At 39.3% G+C, this 20,257-nt stretch overlaps 1 protein-coding gene across 10 annotated transcripts in view; it reads left to right on the top strand.

Annotated features, from left to right (window-relative positions):
- The window catches only part of Ddx60 (DEXD/H-box helicase 60), a 120,904-nt gene that overhangs the window by 12,858 nt on the left and 87,789 nt on the right, over positions 1–20,257 (top strand). For 9 of the 10 annotated variants that reach the window (XM_063274961.1, XM_063274958.1, XM_063274959.1 and 6 more), the window contains 6 exons: positions 5,248–5,355; positions 5,528–5,594; positions 5,837–6,026; positions 7,512–7,853; positions 17,343–17,459; positions 19,831–19,992. In XM_063274961.1, coding sequence (XP_063131031.1) covers positions 5,352–5,355; positions 5,528–5,594; positions 5,837–6,026; positions 7,512–7,853; positions 17,343–17,459; positions 19,831–19,992 — 882 coding nt within the window. In that variant the 5' untranslated portion in view covers positions 5,248–5,351. The remainder of the gene's footprint in view (positions 1–5,247; positions 5,356–5,527; positions 5,595–5,836; positions 6,027–7,511; positions 7,854–17,342; positions 17,460–19,830; positions 19,993–20,257) is intronic. The other variant, XM_063274962.1, reaches the window with a different exon arrangement.

Genomic DNA, 20,257 nt, shown 5'->3' with positions numbered 1-20,257 from the left:
TGTTTTGTTCAGGAAATTTTTTCCAGTGCCCATGTGTTCCAGATGCTTCCCTAGTTTTTCTTCTATTAGTTTGAGTGTGTCTGGTTTGATGTGGAGGTCCTTGATCCACTTGGACTTAAGCTTTGAACAGGGTGATAAGGATGGATTGATCTGCATTCTTCTACATGTTGCCCTCCAGTTGAACCAGCACCATTTGCTGAAAATGCTATCTTTTTTCCATTGGATGGTTTTGGCTCCTTTGTCAAAAATCAAGTGACCATAGGTGTGTGGGTTCATTTCTGGGTCTTCAATTCTATTCCATTGGTCTATCTGTCTGTCTCTGTACCAATACCATGCAGTTTTTATCACTATTGCTCTGTAATACTGCTTGAGTTCAGGGATAGTGATTCCCCCTGAAGTCCTTTTATTGTTGAGGATAGCTTTAGCTATCCTGGGTTTTTTGTTATTCCAGATGAATTTGCAAATTGTTCTGTCTAACTCTTTGAAGAATTGGATTGGTATTTTGATGGGGATTGCATTGAATCTGTAGATCGCTTTTGGTAAAATGGCCATTTTTACTATATTAATCCTGCCAATCCATGAGCATGGGAGATCTTTCCATCTTCTGAGGTCTTCTTCAATTTCTTTCCTCAGTGTCTTGAAGTTCTTATTGTACAGATCTTTTACTTGCTTGGTTAAAGTCACACCGAGGTACTTTATATTATTTGGGTCTATTATGAAGGGTGTCGTTTCCCTAATCTCTTTCTCGGCTTGTTTCTCTTTTGTATAGAGGAAGGCAACTGATTTATTTGAGTTAATTTTATACCCAGCCACTTTGCTGAAGTTGTTTATCAGCTTTAGTAGTTCTCTGGTGGAACTTTTGGGATCACTTAAATATACTATCATGTCATCTGCAAATAGTGATATTTTGACCTCTTCTTTTCCGGTCTGTATCCCCTTGATCTCCTTTTGTTGTCTGATTGCTCTGGCTAGAACTTCAAGAACTATATTGAATAAGTAGGGAGAGAGTGGGCAGCCTTGTCTAGTCCCTGATTTTAGTGGGATTGCTTCAAGTTTCTCTCCATTTAGTTTAATGTTAGCAACTGGTTTGCTGTATATGGCTTTTACTATGTTTACGTATGGGCCTTGAATTCCTATTCTTTCCAGGACTTTTATCATGAAGGGGTGTTGAATTTTGTCAAATGCTTTCTCAGCATCTAATGAAATGATCATGTGGTTCTGTTCTTTCAGTTTGTTTATATAATGGATCACGTTGATGGTTTTCCTTATATTAAACCATCCCTGCATGCCTGGGATGAAGCCTACTTGATCATGGTGGATGATTGTTTTGATGTGCTCTTGGATTCGGTTTGCCAGAATATTATTGAGTATTTTTGCGTCGATATTCATAAGGGAAATTGGTCTGAAGTTCTCTTTCTTTGTTGGGTCTTTGTGTGGTTTAGGTATAAGAGTAATTGTGGCTTCATAGAAGGAATTCGGTAGTGCTCCATCTGTTTCAATTTTGTGGAATAGTTTGGATAATATTGGTATGAGGTCTTCTATGAAGGTTTGATAGAATTCTGCACTAAACCCGTCTGGACCTGGGCTCTTTTTCGTTGGGAGACCTTTAATGACTGCTTCTATTTCCTTAGGAGTTATGGGGTTGTTTAACTGGTTTATCTGTTCCTGATTTAACTTCGATACCTGGTATCTGTCTAGGAAATTGTCCATTTCCTGAAGATTTTCAAGTTTTGTTGAATATAGGTTTTTATAGTAAGATCTGATGATTTTTTGAATTTCCTCTGAATCTGTTGTTATGTCTCTCTTTTCATTTCTGATTTTGTTAATTTGGACGCACTCTCTGTGTCCTCTCGTTAGTCTGGCTAAGGGTTTATCTATCTTGTTGATTTTCTCAAAGAACCAACTTTTGGTTCTGTTGATTCTTTCTATGGTCCTTTTTGTTTCTACTTGTTTGATTTCAGCTCTGAGTTTGATTATTTCTTGCCTTCTACTCCTCCTGGGTGTATTTGCTTCTTTTTGTTCTAGAGCTTTTAGGTGTTCTGTCAAGCTGCTGACATATGCTCTTTCCTGTTTCTTTCTGCAGGCACTCAGCGCTATGAGTTTTCCTCTTAGCACAGCTTTCATTGTGTCCCATAAGTTTGGGTATGTTGTACCTTCATTTTCATTAAATTCTAAAAAGTTTTTAATTTCTTTCTTTATTTCTTCCTTGACTAGGTTATCATTGAGTAGAGCATTGTTCAATTTCCACGTATATGTGGGCATTCTTCCCTTATTGTTATTGAAGACCAGTTTTAGGCCGTGGTGGTCCGATAGCACGCATGGGATTATTTCTATCTTTCTGTACCTGTTGAGGCCCGTTTTTTGACCAATTATATGGTCAATTTTGGAGAAAGTACCATGAGGAGCTGAGAAGAAGGTATATCCTTTTGCTTTAGGATAGAATGTTCTATAAATATCTGTTAAGTCCATTTGGCTCATGACTTCTCTTAGTCCGTCGACATCACTGTTTAATTTCTGTTTCCATGATCTGTCCATTGATGAGAGTGGGGTGTTGAAAACTCCCACTATTATTGTGTGAGGTGCAATGTGTGTTTTGAGCTTTAGTAAGCTTTCTTTTACGTATGTAGGTGCCCTTGTATTTGGGGCATAGATATTTAGGATTGAGATTCATCTTGGTGGATTTTTCCTTTGATGAATATGAAGTGTCCTTCCTTATCTTTTTTGATGACTTTTAGTTGGAAATTGATTTTATTTGATATTAGAATGGCTACTCCAGCTTGCTTCTTCTGACCATTTGCTTGGAAAGTTGTTTTCCAGCCTTTCACTCTGAGGTAGTGTCTGTCTTTGTCTCTGAGGTGTGTTTCCTGTAGGCAGCAGAATGCAGGGTCCTCGTTGCGTATCCAGTTTGTTAATCTATGTCTTTTTATTGGGGAGTTGAGGCCATTGATGTTGAGAGATATTAAGGAATAGTGATTATTGCTTCCCGTTATATTCATATTTGGATGTGAGGTTATGTTTGTGTGCCTTCATTCTCTTTGTTTTGTTGCCAAGACGATTAGTTTCTTGCTTCTTCTAGGGTATAGCTTGCCTCCTTATGTTGGGCTTTACCCTTTATTATCCTTTGTAGTGCTGGATTTGTAGAAAGATATTGTGTAAATTTGGTTTTGTCATGGAATATCTTGGTTTCTCCATCAATTTTAATTGAGAGTTTTGCTGGATACAGTAACCTGGGCTGGCATTTGTGTTCTCTTAGGGTCTGTATGACATCAGTCCAGGATCTTCTGGCCTTCATAGTTTCTGGCGAGAAGTCTGGTGTGATTCTGATAGGTCTCCCTTTATATGTTACTTGACCTTTTTCCCTTACTGCTTTTAATATTCTTTCTTTATTTTGTGTGTTTGGTGTTTTGACAATTATGTGACGGGAGGTGTTTCTTTTCTGGTCCAATCTATTTGGAGTTCTGTAGGCTTCTTGTATGTCTATGGGTATCTCTTTTTTTAGGTTAGGGAAGTTTTCTTCTATGATTTTGTTGAAGATATTTACTGGTCCTTCGAGCTGGGAGTCTTCACTCTCTTCTATACCTATTATCCTTAGGTTTGATCTTCTCATTGAGTCCTGGATTTCCTGTATGTTTTGGACCAGTAGCTTTTTCCGCTTTACATTATCTTTGACAGTTGAGTCAATGATTTCTATGGAATCTTCTGCTCCCGAGATTCTCTCTTCCATCTCTTGTATTCTGTTGGTGAAGCTTGTATCTACAGCTCCTTGTCTCTTCTTTTGGTTTTCTATATCCAGGGTTGTTTCCATGTGTTCTTTCTTGATTTCTTCTATTTCCATTTTTAATTCCTTCAACTGTTTGATTGTGTTTTCCTGGAATTCTTTCAGGGATTTTTGTGTCTCCTCTCTATGGGTTTCTACTTGTTTATTTATGTTTTCCTGGAATTCTTTCAGGGATTTTTGTGTCTCCTCTCTATGGGCTTCTACTTGTTTATTTATGTTTTCCTGGAATTCTTTCAGGGATTTTTGCGATTCTTTCAGGCATTTTTGCGATTCCTCTCTGTAGGCTTCTACTTGTTCTCTAAGGGAGTTCTTCACATCTTTCTTGAAGTCCTCCAGCATCATGATCAAAAATGATTTTGAAACTAGATCTTGCTTTTCTGGTGTGTTTGGATATTCCCTGTTTGTTTTGATGGGAGAATTGGGCTCCGATGGTGCCATGTAGTCTTGGTTTCTGTTGCTTGGGTTCCTGTGCTTGCCTCTCGCCATCAGATTATCTCTAGTGTTACTTTGTTCTGCTATTTCTGACAGTGGCTAGACTGTCCTATAAGCCTGTGTGTCAGGAGTGCTGTAGACCTGTTTTCCTCTCTTTCAGTCAGTTATGGGGACAGAGTGTTCTGCTTTCCGGCGTGTAGTTTTTCCTCTCTACAGGTCTTCAGCTGTTCCTGTGGGCCTGTGTCTTGAGTTCACCAGGCAGCTTTCTTGCAGCAGAAAATTTGGTCTTACCTGTGGTCCCGGGGCTCAAGTTCGCTCGTGGGGTGCTGCCCACGGGCTCTCTGCAGCGGCAGCAACCAGGAAGACCTGTGCCGCCCCTTCCGGGAGCTTCATTGCCTAAACTCGCACCTTTTATTACCTCAGCCTCCCATTAACCTGTGATTACACCAAGCTGCCATTGTTACTTTGCCCATTATTCTCACCCCTGTACTGTGCTGGAGTAATCTCTTCAGAATGCATTGCCTTCACACTACCTTCAGATCCTTAGTAGCTAACTATAACGCATGCTCGAAGGATCTGCCGACTTGATGTCTCTCAAGCCCTATCTCTTGAACATCAAACACTTTCTCCCACTCTCCACTCCAGCCTCCTGGCTCCTTACAGCCCTGATTCTGGGTTCATTCCTTCATGCCACAGGCCGTTACATATCTAACATACAATGTTCTTCTCTTCCCTGCCTAGACTGTTACTTTCCTTTGTTTTGCCTAATTCATGTTTAATCCTTTAGACCTCTTCTTGGGCATTGATATTTTAGGGAAATGTCTCCCACCTTTAACTTGGTCTCCTTTGTAAGTTTTCCATTGCATATGCAATTATGTGTTTAATGGTTGTTTTCTTGGTTTTTGTTCCTGGAGAACAGAGCGCACATTGATTGGGCTCATTCTGTATTTCTGCTGCTTATTGTTTTGTTAGAAATATGGTCATTCTGGACACTTCTGCTGATAGGAAAGTTGATGAGTTTTTCTCTTTCTTTGCAGATATGCTGTTTCATTATTAATGACCATTGAGAGGAAACAGAGTAAAGGATATTTACATTTTTAATTTTCCCCAGGTCGGGTTGGAAGCACAGATAGCAGCAAGAATGGGTAATTTTTTTATTCAAAATACTATTTATAGCATTATAAAATATATGGTACATCAGTTAAATAGTTTACATATTAAAATAACCATCACTGTTTCTTATTTCTCAAATAATAAGAATGAATTCTCTTAAAACTGACTGACTAAAATAAATTCATTCTCTCTTTTTTATTTTAGAAAAACGATGCACAATGTTTTTAGAAGGAATGTCGCAATTAATCTTGGAAAATATACCAAGAGCTGAGTAAGTATTTTTTACAGTAATCAATAGTTTTGAAGTCATGGGTAATATTCCCCTTCCTGTAGAGTTATTTAGCCTTATATGGTTATTTTAATTTGTATCCGTCTCTATGGATAGAGACGTAATTATGTGCAACTATGTATTCAATAATGTAGATTAATGATGATGACGTAACAGCGCCACACCTGTTTGGGGGTCTATGCCATCCACTTGGATTTTGTTATAATTCTATTTTGTTGTTTTAGCTATTCCAGCTTATTCAATGATTTTGTTGAATCTGAGTTCTTTCTGATTGATGGTGACTCCTTGCTCCTCACATGTGTGTGTGAGATGTCACTTGAGCCAGGACAGAGTCTCCATTTCTTCTACCTGGTTGAACGCTACCTGCTGGATGTTACGAGCAAAGGAGGGCAATTTGCCATCGTTTTCTTCAAGGTAACACAGATCAGCTGGGTTTTTTTATTCTCTAAAGGCTAAAACCAAAATTCACTTAATTAATTAGAGACACAGTTTCTTGTTGCTGAAGCTGGCCTAGGACTCAACAAGCCTTTTGCCTCTATTTCCCAAGTGAAAAGATTTCAGGGATGCACTACCACAGCTGGCTACAGCTAAAATTGGTTTTATAAAACTTTGTAAATATTTTCACCTCTGATTTCCAAGTAAAATGTATTCTTTAAAGTGCAAAAAAAAATGATTTGGAGGTTAAAGCCAGGAGGATTTAAGTTTGAAGCCTGCCTGAAGCTCACACAATGAGCCCAATTTGAAAAAACCTTCTTAAGAGAAAAAAAAAATCTGGAAATGCGGTTTAGTGGTAGAGGATTTGCCTAGTGCATGCAGGACTGTTGGTTCAATTTCCAGCACCAAAAAGAAACAAGACAAAGCAAAACAACAAAAACCAACCAAGAACAAAACAAATAAGTCAGGGAAGAAGAGAAAAAAACAAACAATGACCTAGCATTGCAGTGTTCAAGAATAAATGCAATTAGATGATTTTGTAATGTGTGATGAGCTTTTTGTAGTGTTTGTTGAACAGACCCAGAGTCACAAGAATGGCTGAATTGCTCAACAGTGGCCCCACCAACCTCAATTCTAGTCCTCCATCTGAGAACCATTCTGCCTTCCAAACTCAGCAAGCAATTTATTAGAGTACGTTGTTGGGTGTATTTGAGCCCACACAAACTAACTACCACTACTTTGGTATTGTATGCTCTGTCATAAGTACCATATGTGGTTTAATTAATACAATTTGGACAATTTCAAATACAGGTATATGTACCTGCTACCATATCTTTCTATTCCTATAGTTAGAACAGCTAACAGTCTACACAAAGGTTCGGCATGGTTTGTTCAGTTGGGAACTCACGTTAGTGTATATTTCTGAGCATTCCTGGCCAGCAGAATTTTGCACAAGGAGCAAGTGTTCTGCTCCATGTTTACGGTTAGTTGTACAAATTTTTGTCTGCGGAGAAAAACTCATGCTGTTTAAGAAATGTCGCTGCAGTCTGGAATTATTCTCTAGAGTAGCGCATTCTCCTTCCACTCCCAATTTCAGAAAATTTATAATTGCAAATTACTATTTTCATAGTTTTTCTGTACTTTGTCTTCTTGAAGTGTGGTAGGATGGGAGAATAATTATAACACAGGAAGGCAAAGTGTGATGCACTCTGAGTGCCATGTTGTTTTCAGGGCACCCAAGCTCTCAAGTCCAAAGTGTGATTTATAGAATACATTTGTGATACAGTCAAAGTCCAGGGTCAATTTGATGACTATAGAACAGGAACTCCCCCACCCCACCCCCACACATAACAAACGGCTGTATTGTATTTCCTTCAGTGACCTTAATACTATGGTCTTGTGAGTAAACTAGTAAAATACTAAATGATCCTTCTCAATTAACATACTTTACCTCCTCCGCCATAGGATGCTGAATATGCATACTTCAGTGTCCCAGAACTTCTTACACTGAGAACTTCTTTAATTCTGCATCTTCAGAAGAATACCACCATTGAAGTTTGGACTATGTTTTCTAACTGCTTGTCAGAAGAGTGGAGTATTTGCTTGAATCAGAGCTGCCCATATTTCTTGATAGTGGCTGACGAAGGCCTAGACCACCTGCAAACACATCTTTTAAACTTTGTAGTCATTCAGGCTTGGGCAGCAAAGGTCAATGTTGTGCTTTTCTCAGGGCAAACATCTGACATCCTTCGTCTTTATGCATACTTTATGCAAAGCTCGTACACAAACCAGATGTTTTTTAAGAAGGTAATGTATATCTAAAAGACTATGTTCTAGAATTTTGTTAGCATTTCTATATTTACTCAGGAAAGATGGTTAAGTGATTAAGAGTGCATATTAGTCTTGCACCCGTGTTGGATAGTTCACAGCTGGCTGTAGCTCCAGGTCTGGCCTCTGTGTGCACTGCGTTTACATGCACATACCTACAGACAGACAGACAGATGGACACACACACATACAACTAGAACTTAAATAAGTCTTGAAAAAATAACTCTCTTGATTCAGTGTTGATTCTACCTGCAATAAACTATTACAGATTTAATAGGAATATATACAGTTTAATAGCATTAACAATGAATTAATACTGACAACATATAGAAATTTGTCAAGTACTCCTTGTCATGGATTATTTACATTAACTGCCACCAAAATCCCTTAAGGCAAGCATAAGAGTCATCTACATTTGAAGATAATGAAGTAGACGCTTGAATAAGTAGCCTGTTCAAAATCAACACCAAATGAATAGTAGACTAGAATATAAATGTTATGAGAAGCAATGTCACCCTGTCCCGTATCTCCTAACATTGTGTGGTATGTGAAATACATGTTAATGAAGGTCAGAAAAACATGAAATTGGAGGTCAAGGTGTGTCTCTGTTGCTGAGATCAACTAGTGAGACGCTAGCTTATGTGGTTACCTTTAATGAGAACACTCTGGGGCAGCCTAAAGAAGGAAAGGCAGAAATGATTCATTTCTTTATAAATAACCAACATCAATAAATCATTTGCTTTTGAAACAATCAGAATTCAAACTCCACCATGGTATTATTTTTCTATATTGGTATATTTGAGAACTAATTTGTTGAAAATTTCAGAGTAAAGCATATGGGCAGACTTTTTAAATAAATCTGGTTTGCTCACTAGGTAAGGCGAATTCTGCATATGGCTATTATTCCATATCTTATCCAAGTAGCTTTAGAACCAGTTAACATGTGTCCCTCTATAAGAATTACATCAAATTCATCATCTCACATCCGCATACACGCAAATGATTTTCGTAACATGATGGGGTAGTTTATTTTGCTTTTGTTACGATTCCTATCATTAAAGTATTCCAAACTCTGACTGCTAACTGTGAGCGGTTAACAGTCTTGAGCTCTATTTTTATACCTACGGGAAGTATTAAATACAGAATTTACATTGTAGTTCTTTTTTATTTTCATAGACAGGGTCTCACTGTGTAGCTCAGGCTGGCTTGGAACTCTTGAAGATCCACTTTCCTCTCTGTCCCTGAGTGCTGGGATTAAAGGCATGTGTCACCATACCCAGCCTGAGTTTATAATATTCTGTTGACAGCAGTTTCTGAATCTGCTCTCTGAGAAAACTTGCAAAAATTCTGCCTAGAATAAATTTTTTTTCTACTTTTTAAAAAAAATTTTTTAATACTTAATAATAATTCTTTGGTTTCCGGGCAAACATCCCCTTCCCCCTCCCCTTCCTTATGGGTGTTCCCCTCCCAACCCTCCCCCATTGCCGCCCTCCCCCTAACAGTCTAGTTCACTGGGGGTTCAGTCTTAGCAGGACCCAGGGCTTCCCCTTCCACTGGTGCTCTTACTAGGATATTCATTGCTACCTATGAGGTCAGAGTCCAGGGTCAGTCCATGTATAGTCTTTAGGTAGTGGCTTAGTCCCTGGAAGCTCTGATTGCTTGGCATTGTTGTACATATGGGGTCTCGAGCCCCTTCAAGCTCTTCCAGTTCTTTCTCTGATTCCTTCAACGGGGGTCCTATTCTCAGTTCAGTGGTTTGCTGCTGGCATTTGCCTCTGTATTTGCTGTATTCTGGCTGTGTCTCTCAGGAGCGATCTACATCCGGCTCCTGTCAGTCTGCACTTCTTTGCTTCATCCATCTTGTCTAATTGGGTGGCTGTATATGTATGGGCCACATGTGGGGCAGGCTCTGAATGGGAGTTCCTTCAGTCTCTGTTTTAATCTTTGCCTCTCTCTTCCCTGCCAAGGGTATTCTTGTTCCCCTTTTAGAGAAGGAGTGAAGCATTCACATTTTGATCATCCGTCTTGAGTTTCATTTGTTCTAGGCATCCAGGGTAATTCAAGCATTTGGGGTAATAGCCACTTATCAATGAGTGCATACCATGTATGTCTTTCTGTGATTGGGTTAGCTCACTCAGGATGATATTTTCCAGTTCCAACCATTTGCCTACGAATTTCATAAAGCCGTTGTTTTTGATAGCTGAGTAATATTCCATTGTGTAGATGTACCACATTTTCTGTATCCATTCCTCTGTTGAAGGGCATCTGGGTTCTTTCCAGCTTCTGGCTATTATAAATAAGGCTGCGATGAACATAGTGGAGCACGTGTCTTTTTTATATGTTGGGGCATCTTTTGGGTATATACCCAAGAGAGGTATAGCTGGATCCTCAGGCAGTTCAATGTCCAATTTTCTGAGGAACCTCCAGACTGATTTCCAGAATGGCTTTACCAGTCTGCAATCCCACCAACAATGGAGGAGTGTTCCTCTTTCTCCGCATCCTCGCCAGCATCTGCTCTCACCTGAGTTTTTGATCTTAGCCATTCTCACTGGTGTGAGGTGGAATCTCAGGGTTGTTTTGATTTGCATTTCCCTTATGACTAAAGATGTTGAACATTTCTTTAGGTGTTTCTCAGCCATTCGGCATTCCTCAGCTGTGAATTCTTTGTTTAGCTCTGAACCCCATTTTTAATAGGGTTATTTGTCTCCCTGCGCTCTAACTTCTTGAGTTCTTTGTATATTTTGGATATAAGGCCTCTATCTGTTGTAGGATTGGTAAAGATCTTTTCCCAATCTGTTGGTTGCCGATTTGTCCTAACCACAGTGTTCTTTGCCTTACAGAAGCTTTGCAGTTTTATGAGATCCCATTTGTCGATTCTTGATCTTAGAGCATAAGCCATTGGTGTTTTGTTCAGGAAATTTTTTCCAGTGCCCATGTGTTCCAGATGCTTCCCTAGTTTTTCTTCTATTAGTTTGAGTGTATCAGGTTTGATGTGGAGGTCCTTTATCCACTTGGACTTAAGCTTTGTACAGGGTGATAAGCATGGATCAATCTGCATTCTTCTACATGTTGACCTCCAGTTGAACCAGCACCATTTGCTGAAAATGCTATCTTTTTTCCATTGGATGGTTTTGGCTCCTTTGTCAAAAATCAAGTGACCATAGGTGTGTGGGTTCATTTCTGGGTCTTCAATTCTATTCCATTGGTCTATCTGTCTGTCTCTGTACCAATACCATGCAGTTTTTATCACTATTGCTCTGTAATACTGCTTGAGTTCAGGGATAGTGATTCCCCCCTGAAGTCCTTTTATTGTTGAGGATAGCTTTAGCTATCCTGGGTTTTTTGTTATTCCAGATGAATTTGCAAATTGTTCTGTCTAACTCTTTGAAGAATTGGATTGGTATTTTGATGGGGATTGCATTGAATCTGTAGATTGCTTTTGGTAAAATGGCCATTTTTACTATATTAATCCTGCCAATCCATGAGCATGGGAGATCTTTCCATCTTCTGAGGTCTTCTTCAATTTCTTTCTTCAGTGTCTTGAAGTTCTTATTGTACAGATCTTTTACTTGCTTGGTTAAAGTCACACCGAGGTACTTTATATTATTTGGGTCTATTATGAAGGGTGTCGTTTCCCTAATTTCTTTCTCGGCTTGTTTCTCTTTTGTGTAGAGGAAGGCTACTGATTTATTTGAGTTAATTTTATACCCAGCCACTTTGCTGAAGTTGTTTATCAGCTTTAGTAGTTCTCTGGTGGAACTTTTGGGATCACTTAAATAAACTATCATATCATCTGCCAATAGTGATATTTTGACTTCTTCTTTTCTGATCTGTATCCCCTTGACCTCCTTTTGTTGTCTGATTGCTCTGGCTAGAACTTCCAGAACTCTATTGAATAAGTAGGGAGAGAGTGGGCAGCCTTGTCTAGTCCCTGATTTTAGTGGGATTGCTTCAAGTTTCTCTCCATTTAGTTTAATGTTAGCAACTGGTTTGCTGTATATGGCTTTTACTATGTTTAGGTATGGGCCTTGAATTCCTATTCTTTACAGGACTTTTATCATGAAGGGGTGTTGAATTTTGTCAAATGCTTTCTCAGCATCTAATGAAATGATCATGTGGTTTTGTTCTTTCAGTTTGTTTATATAATGGATCACGTTGATGGTTTTCCATATATTAAACCATCCCTGCATGCCTGGGATGAAGCCTACTTGATCATGGTGGATGATTGTTTTGATATGCTCTTGCATTCGGTTTTCCAGAATTTTATTAAGTATTTTTGCGTCGATATTCATAAGGGAAATTGGTCTGAAGTTCTCTTTCTTTGTTGGGTCTTTGTGTGGTTTAGGTATAAGAGTAATTGTGGCCTCATAGAAGGAATTCGGGAGTGATCCATCTGTTTCAATTTTGTGGAATAGTTTGGATAATATTGGTATGAGGTCTTCTATGAAGGTTTGATAGAATTCTGCACTAAACCCGTCTAGACCTGGGCTCTTTTTGGTTGGGAGATCTTTAATGACTGCTTCTATTTCCTTAGGAGTTATGGGGTTGTTTAACTGGTTTATCTGTTCCTGATTTAACTTCGGTACCTGATATTTGTCTAGGAAATTGTCCATTTCCTGTAGATTTTCAAGTTTTGTTGAATATAGGCTTTTATAGTAAGATCTGATGATTTTTTGAATTTCCTCTGAATCTGTAGTTATGTCTCCCTTTTCATTTCTGATTTTGTTAATTTGGACACACTCTCTGTGTCCTCTCGTTAGTCTGGCTAAGGGTTTATCTATCTTGTTGATTTTCTCAAAGAACCAACTTTTGGTTCTGTTGATTCTTTCTATGGTCCTTTTTGTTTCTACTTGGTTGATCTCAGCTCTGAGTTTGATTATTTCCTGCCTTCTACTCCTCCTGGGTGTATTTGCTTCTTTTTGCTCTAGAGCTTTTAGGTGTGCTGTCAAGGTGCTGACATATGCTCTTTCCTGTTTCTTTCTGCAGGCACACAGCGCTATGAGTTTTCCTCTTAGCACAGCTTTCATTGTGTCCCATAAGTTTGGGTATGTTGTACCTTCATTTTCATTAAATTCTAAAAAGTTTTTAATTTCTTTCTTTATTTCTTCCTTGACTAGGTTATCATTGAGTAGAGCATTGTTCAATTTCCATGTATATGTGGGCATTCTTCCCTTATTGTTATTGAAGACCAGTTTTAGGCTGTGGTGGTCTGATAGCACACATGCGATTATTTCTATCTTTCTGTACCTGTTGAGGCCCGTTTTTTGACCAACTATATGGTCAATTTTGGAGAAAGTACCATGAGGAGCTGAGAAGAAGGTATATCCTTTTGCTTTAGGATAGAATGTTCTATAAATATCTGTTAAGTCCATTTGGCTCATGACTTCTCTTAGTCTGTCTACGTCTCTGTTTAATTTCTGTTTCCATGATCTGTCCATTGATGAGAGTGGGGTGTTGAAATCTCCCACTATTATTGTGTGAGGTGCAATGTGTGTTTTGAGCTTTAGTAAGGTTTCTTTTACGTATGTAGGTGCCCTTGTATTTGGGGCATAGATATTTAGGATTGAGAGTTCATCTTGGTGGATTTTTCCTTTGATGAATATGAAGTGTCCTTCCTTATCTTTTTTGATGACTTTTAATTGAAAATTGATTTTATTTGATATTAGAATGGCTACTCCAGCTTGCTTCTTCTGACCATTTGCTTGGAAAGTTGTTTTCCAGCCTTTCACTCTGAGGTAGTGTCTGTCTTTGTCTCTGAGGTGTGTTTCCTGTAAGCAACAGAATGCAGGGTCCTCGTTGCATATCCAGTTTGTTAATCTATGTCTTTTTATTGGGGAGTTGGGGCCATTGATGTTGAGAGATATTAAGGAATAGTGATTATTGCTTCCTGTTATATTCATATTTGGATGTGAGGTTATGTTTGTGTGCTTTTCTTCTCTTTGTTTTGTTGCCAAGACGATTAGTTTCTTGCTTCTTCTAGGGTATAGCTTGCCTCCGTATGTTGGGCTTTACCCTTTATTATTCTTTGTAGTGCTGGATTTGTAGAAAGATATTGTGTAAATTTGGTTTTGTCATGGAATATCTTGGTTTCTCCATCTATGTTAATTGAGAGTTTTGCTGGATACAGTAACCTGGGCTGGCATTTGTGTTCTCTTAGGGTCTGCATGACATCTGTCCAGGATCTTCTGGCCTTCATAGTTTCTGGCGAAAAGTCTGGTGTGATTCTGATAGGTCTGCCTTTATACGTTACTTGACCTTTTCCCCTTACTGCTTTTAATATTCTTTCTTTATTTTGTGCGTTTGGTGTTTTGACTATTATGTGACGGGAGGTGTTTCTTTTCTGGTCCAATCTATTTGGAGTTCTGTAGGCTTCTTGTATGCCTATGGGTATCTCTTTTTTTAGGTTAGGGAAGTTTTCTTCTATGAGTTTGCTGAAGATATTTACTGGTCCTTTGAGCTGGGAGTCTTCACTCTCTTCTATACCTATTATCCTTAGGTTTGATCTTCTCATTGAGTCCTGGATTTCCTGTATGTTTTGGACCAGTAGCTTTTTCTGCTTTACATTATCTTTGACAGTTGAGTCAATGATTTCTATGGAATCTTCTGCTCCCGAGATTCTCTCTTCCATCTCTTGTATTCTGTTGGTGAAGCTTGTATCTACAGCTCCTTGTCTCTTCTTTTGATTTTCTATATCCAGGGTTGTTTCCATGTGTTCTTTCTTGATTGCTTCTATTTCCGTTTTTAATTCCTTCAACTGTTTGATTGTGTTTTCCTGGAATTCTTTCAGGGATTTTTGTGTCTCCTCTCTATGGGTTTCTACTTGTTTATTTATGTTTTCCTGGAATTCTTTCAGGCATTTTTGCGATTTCTCTCTGTAGGCTTCTACTTGTTCTCTAAGGGAGTTCTTCACGTCTTTCTTGAAGTCCTCCAGCATCATGATCAAATATCATTTTGAAACTAGATCTTGCTTTTCTGGTGTGTTTGGATATTCCCTGTTTATTTTGGTGGGAGCATTGGGCTCCGATGATGCCATGTAGTTTTGGTTTCTGTTGCTTGGGTTCCTGCGCTTGCCTCTCGCCATCAGATTATCTCTAGTGTTACTTTGTTCTGCTATTTCTGACAGTGGTAGACTGTCCTATAAGCCTGTGTGTCAGAAGTGCTGTAGACCTGTTTTCCTGTTTTCTTTCAGCCAGTTATGGGGACAGAGTGTTCTGCTTTCGGGCGTGTAGTTTTTCCTCTCTACAGGTCTTCAGCTGTTCCAGTGGGCCTGTGTCTGGAGTTCACCAGGCAGGTCTCTTGCAGGGGAAAAGTTGGTCCTACCTGTGGTTCCAAGGCTCAAGTTTGCTCGTGGGGTACTGCCTAAGTCCTCTCCGCGGCGGCAGCAACCGGGAAGATCTGCGCCGCTCTTTCCGGGAGCTTCAGTGCACCAGGGTTCCAGATGGCGTTTGGTGTTTTCCTCTGGCGTCTGGATGTGTGCAGAGTGCAGTCTCTTCTGGTTTCCCAGGCGTGTCTGCCTCTCTGAAGGTTTAGCTCTCCCTCCCACGGGATTTGGGTGCAGAGAACTGTTTATCCGGTCTGTTTCCTTCAGGTTCCGGCGGTGTCTGAGGCGCAGGGGTCCCGCCGCTCCTGGGCCCTCCCCTACGGGAACACAGAGGCCTTATACAGTTTCCTCTTGGGCCAGGGATGTGGGCAGGGGTGGGCAGTGTTGGTGGTCTCCTCCGCTCTGCAGCCTCAGGAGTGCCCACCTGACCAGGCGGTGAGGTCTAGAATAAATTTTAATGGAGGGTTTTATTTATAAAATAATTTATGCCATAATTCATTAACATTCATTCACTTTAAAGAATTTTTTTTTTAACATTAACCTGGACAAGTAACTTTTATTCACCTGTAATAATTGTCGTCATGTCTTGTAGGCTTTCTGCCTGTCTGCTATCCTGAGCCTAGTCCTAGAAGCTTCAAGCCCCATATGTTTTCAGCCCCTGAGACTTATTGTGGAATAAGATCACCCCTTCTTAGTTCTTTCTGAGCTCTGGCTGGCTGATTTGATTCAGCTTTTCTGGCACAAACTCCAAGCTGACTGACTCAATCTGGCTTCTCTCTGATTTTCCTGAATTGCTCTGAGTGGACTCAAACTAACTCTGAATTTGTTCTAATCTGGTTCCTTCTGATCGTCCGGCTCATTCTGTCTTTATCTGTGTCTAGCTTGTTCTCTCTCTGACACCTGTCTCTGTACAACTGCCCCAAACTGTCTCTCTCTCCTTCTGCACTGCCCTTCAAGTATCTTTCCATTCCTCTCCTCGTGAAAGTAGGGCATATCCTATTCTGTCAGAGATTTCTCTGATTTGTCACTTTGTCTGCCACTCAATTAGACATCACTTTCAAACGTGGGTGCATCCTCCTATGAACTAATTTTACCTTCATTGTTTAGGATTAAAACTGTGTACTAAGCGCATAGTTATGCTTCAGTAGAGGATTAAAGGTGTATGCTAAGGTTGAGCCACACCATGAATGGAGGACATGGAGAAAGGACAAAGGAGCTGAAGGAATTTGCATCCTCACAAGAACAACAATATCAACCAACCAGACTCCCCCAACCAGATTTCCCAGGGACTAAACCACCATCCCAAAAGAACATAGGGATGGACCCATGGTTCCATTCACATATGTAGCAGAGGATGGTCTTGTTGGGCATCAATGGGAGAAGAGACCCTTGGTCCTGTCGAGGCTCGATGCCCCAGTGTAGGGGAATGTCAGGGACTGGAGGTGGGAGGAAACACCCTCATAGAAGCAGGGAGAGGGAGGATGGGTTAGAGGGTTTCTGGAGGGCAAACCAGGAAAGGGGATAACATTCAAAATGTAAATAAAAAGATCCAATAAAAGAAAAAATTAATAAATAAAAAATAAAGTAATGGGAAAAAGAAAGTTTTTTTCAATAAACAATACAATCTTAGGGTTCATAGTGTGAACAAATACCCTGCCACATTAGCCAATTTGAGGCCTACTGAAATAGAATTTAAAATACAATGCCATTGAAACTGTTGGCCAAACCTCTTCCCAGTGCCACTGATATCTATGGAGAGAGTTTCTAGTCTCTTCTTAGGTGCTTGGTTGAAATTTATCCTAGTGAAGCAATGAATTGTTTCGGGTGGGAGGTTTGCAAATACATTACATTATGATGGCCAATTTTCTAAGTCACTGAGCTGTACATTTAAAGGAATATTAAAAGGTACATTTAAAGGTATATTATTTATACCTTTGTGAAATTGCTAAGATATGGTGCTATTTTAAAAGGAAAGATAAACAAGTATTGCCTGGAAATGTATGCAAACTGCTGACCATCCTCAATTACATTAGTGTAAACTTTGCATTGAGAACTGCATTGTAACAGGATTGTATCTTAAATTTCTGAGTTTTGTCATTGGGAAGTAATAATTTTATTTATGACAATTTTCATACTTTGTTTTGCAGAATGAAGAAACGATTATGAATGTTTACAAAGCCCTGATTGAACAGTTGGAAAAATACAGAGATAGGGCTTTAACACCTCTGTTCGGAGATTTAAAATTCAATGATATGGAAAAAGAGGTAATAGAACTTGAAAAAATACTTTTAAGTTGAACTATTTTTTTTAAAGTGTGTGTGTGTGTGTGTGTGTGTATGTGTGTGTGTGTGTGTGTATGTGTGTGTGTGTGTGTGTGTGTGTGTGTGTGTGTGCATGTGCCCATTCACAGGCACATGTGCTGTGTGTATGAAGGTCAGAATGTATAGTGTATAACTCCTACCATTTCACCTTGTTGGAGACCAGCATGCTTCCAGGGTTTTCTTTGGTCTAATGGATACAGTAATAGGCCTATTGTAACAGTGGAGAGTAGGAGAAATAGTAGCCACCTTTCTCCTGTTCCTGCTCAGTGTAGAAATGTCTCCCGGTTTAAGTGGGACTAAGATATAGATATGTCTAGACTCTGATTTAAGGAATATGACTCTGAGCTTCTCCCGTTGTTAATATCATGAACGTATTAGTGTAGATTCAGCACAGTCCTACAGTCCCACAATCCCTTAGCTTTCTTTTTGTCATGTTGCCTTAACACATGTTTTAATACTGCATTCCTAGTGTACATCCCTTCCCTGCCAAGGGTATTCTTTTTCCTCATTTAAAGAAGGAGTGAAGCATTCAGATATGTGTTACTTCTAAGCATGTGGATTACCCACACTGCTATGTGTTTTAAGAAAATGCCTGGAGAGTTTGGCTCAGTGATAAGAGAACTAACTCTTTTGCAGAAGATCCAGGGTCCGTGTCTAGTACCCACATAGCAACTCACAGCCTACTTGAACTTCAGTCCCAGGAAATCTGTTTCTGACTTCCATGGGCACCTAGAACACTCATGGTTCACATATATACATATGGACAAATATTCATAACCATAAAATAATGAAAAAAACAAAGTCTGGAATGCGTAACAATTTTTGTGAGTAACCCAGTGCCTTTGTTCACATGGGAATACAGGGTATCTTTAAATTCATCAAAAGAAGTGTAGCATAGAGATTCAAGAATGTGACGGTCTCGATATTCTGAATACCTTTCCTTATTGTTATGTCTGGGCCGTGTAGAGTGTCTTCACTTAGAGACAAGACTCATACTTTTAAACTATATCTTTTAAGTAACATCAGTGTATTTTACAGTAGTCAGGTTATGCTGATGTACACCCTTTTTGTTACTTTTCTATATTATGGCATGCACATTTTGTGACCTCATTACAATTCTTACCAGTGTTATTTTGTGGACATATGGTCATATTTCTTCAATGCCAAACATTTAAATGGTTTGAGGGTTTGCTTTTATAAATCATTCTGTTATGAACACCTTCATGCATATGTCTTTGGGCAGATTTTGGATTGTTCATTTAGTTAGTTCTTTAGAACTTAAATAAGAAATATTAGTATATTGAATGACAAATTAATGTATTGTCATATGCCCTTACCTAAACTTTTGCCTGCTTATAACCTCATTAGGAAAGCATATAAGTGTAGGTTGATGCGGTTATGCAGGTGAAGGCAGACAAGGTAAAATGAGGCCTGTCATTGGATGAGAAGGAAGGGAGGCGGGAACAGAGGTTTTAGAAGGGAGGGAGATACAGAGAGAGGTGGCGGGAGCAAGGAGGAGGTGCTGAGAGAACATGGCAGCAGATTCTCTGCGAATAGTTACAGGTTGTTATGACCATTTTTAAGGGATGGGTGTGTACAGGATTTTGTGCTGTCTAGATGGGCAAATTATATCTTATCAATTGGGTCAGAGGTTATTGTGTGGTGTGTTCTTTCATATGGAGACTTAATTGAGTTCAAGAGAGTGTGTGGTGGCGGGCCCACCATGGAATTGGGACGTGTATGCATGGCATAGTGGCAACCTGCCAAGGGAACTATGAGTGAGGACAGAGCAACTGGGCAGGGTGCTGCACTGAAACGTGGACTGCCTGGGTCAGAGGGAGCCCGGGAGAGGAAGTGAGGAACAGTAGGCACAGAAGAGGTAGTGATGTGCACCTTTTTTATTTATTACTGAAACATGAGGAGTGGCATACCTTAATTACTGAAACTGTTAATAAAGTATTAAAGGATGAAAAAGCACTTGATAACGTGAAAATAAAAAAAAAACCTGCAGTTGTTATATTACTAAAGAATTTGATTTTTTTCCATGTTCTCATTATTTGTGTTTCATTAGAGAATAAGTATTTAAAGAGTCATGGATTTTCTGTTGATTTATGGGTATTTTTATGTGCATGCATTAACAGTTTTGTTAAAAAATTTAAAATATTTTATCACTCAAAATTTTCGATTGTAATTTATTTTATTTTTTTAGTGGAAATAGCTGCAGTTTCCACATCAACCCATTTCTTACTACACAATCCCTGATGAATATAGTTTTCTACATGCCATGACCTGTTACCATTGCCTACTGTGCCAGGTATCTGAAATTGTATCTTTGCTGAAGCAACTCTGGCCAGAAGGATCTGACATCCGACGTGTCTTTTGTGTCACCTCATGTTCTCTCTTCTTGGAAATGTACCACAGCTACTTAGAAAACAGAGAGAAGAGAGCATCCACAGAGACATCCGAAGTCACACAGGTGTGGTTGGTACACAGGGACACAGGTTGTTACACTGGGATACAGGTTGTCACATGGGGATACGCTATTGATTTCTACTGTTGCCTTTTATTACTTTTATCTACCATTTTCCCCATGTGGTACTGGCATTTTCTCTTGTTTATATAAACTTCAAAATAGGAAAATCCCTACAATTCCTATTATAAAGAATTATGCTATTCAATGATCTAGAGTGTTACATATAGGTCTTTCATGTAGGATCTGTATAGCCTAAGACACCCACAGG

Source organism: Rattus norvegicus, chromosome 16 (genome assembly GCF_036323735.1).
Source record: "Rattus norvegicus strain BN/NHsdMcwi chromosome 16, GRCr8, whole genome shotgun sequence".
Lineage (NCBI taxonomy): Eukaryota > Metazoa > Chordata > Mammalia > Rodentia > Muridae > Rattus > Rattus norvegicus.
This window is presented reverse-complemented; position numbering and strand designations above follow the sequence as displayed.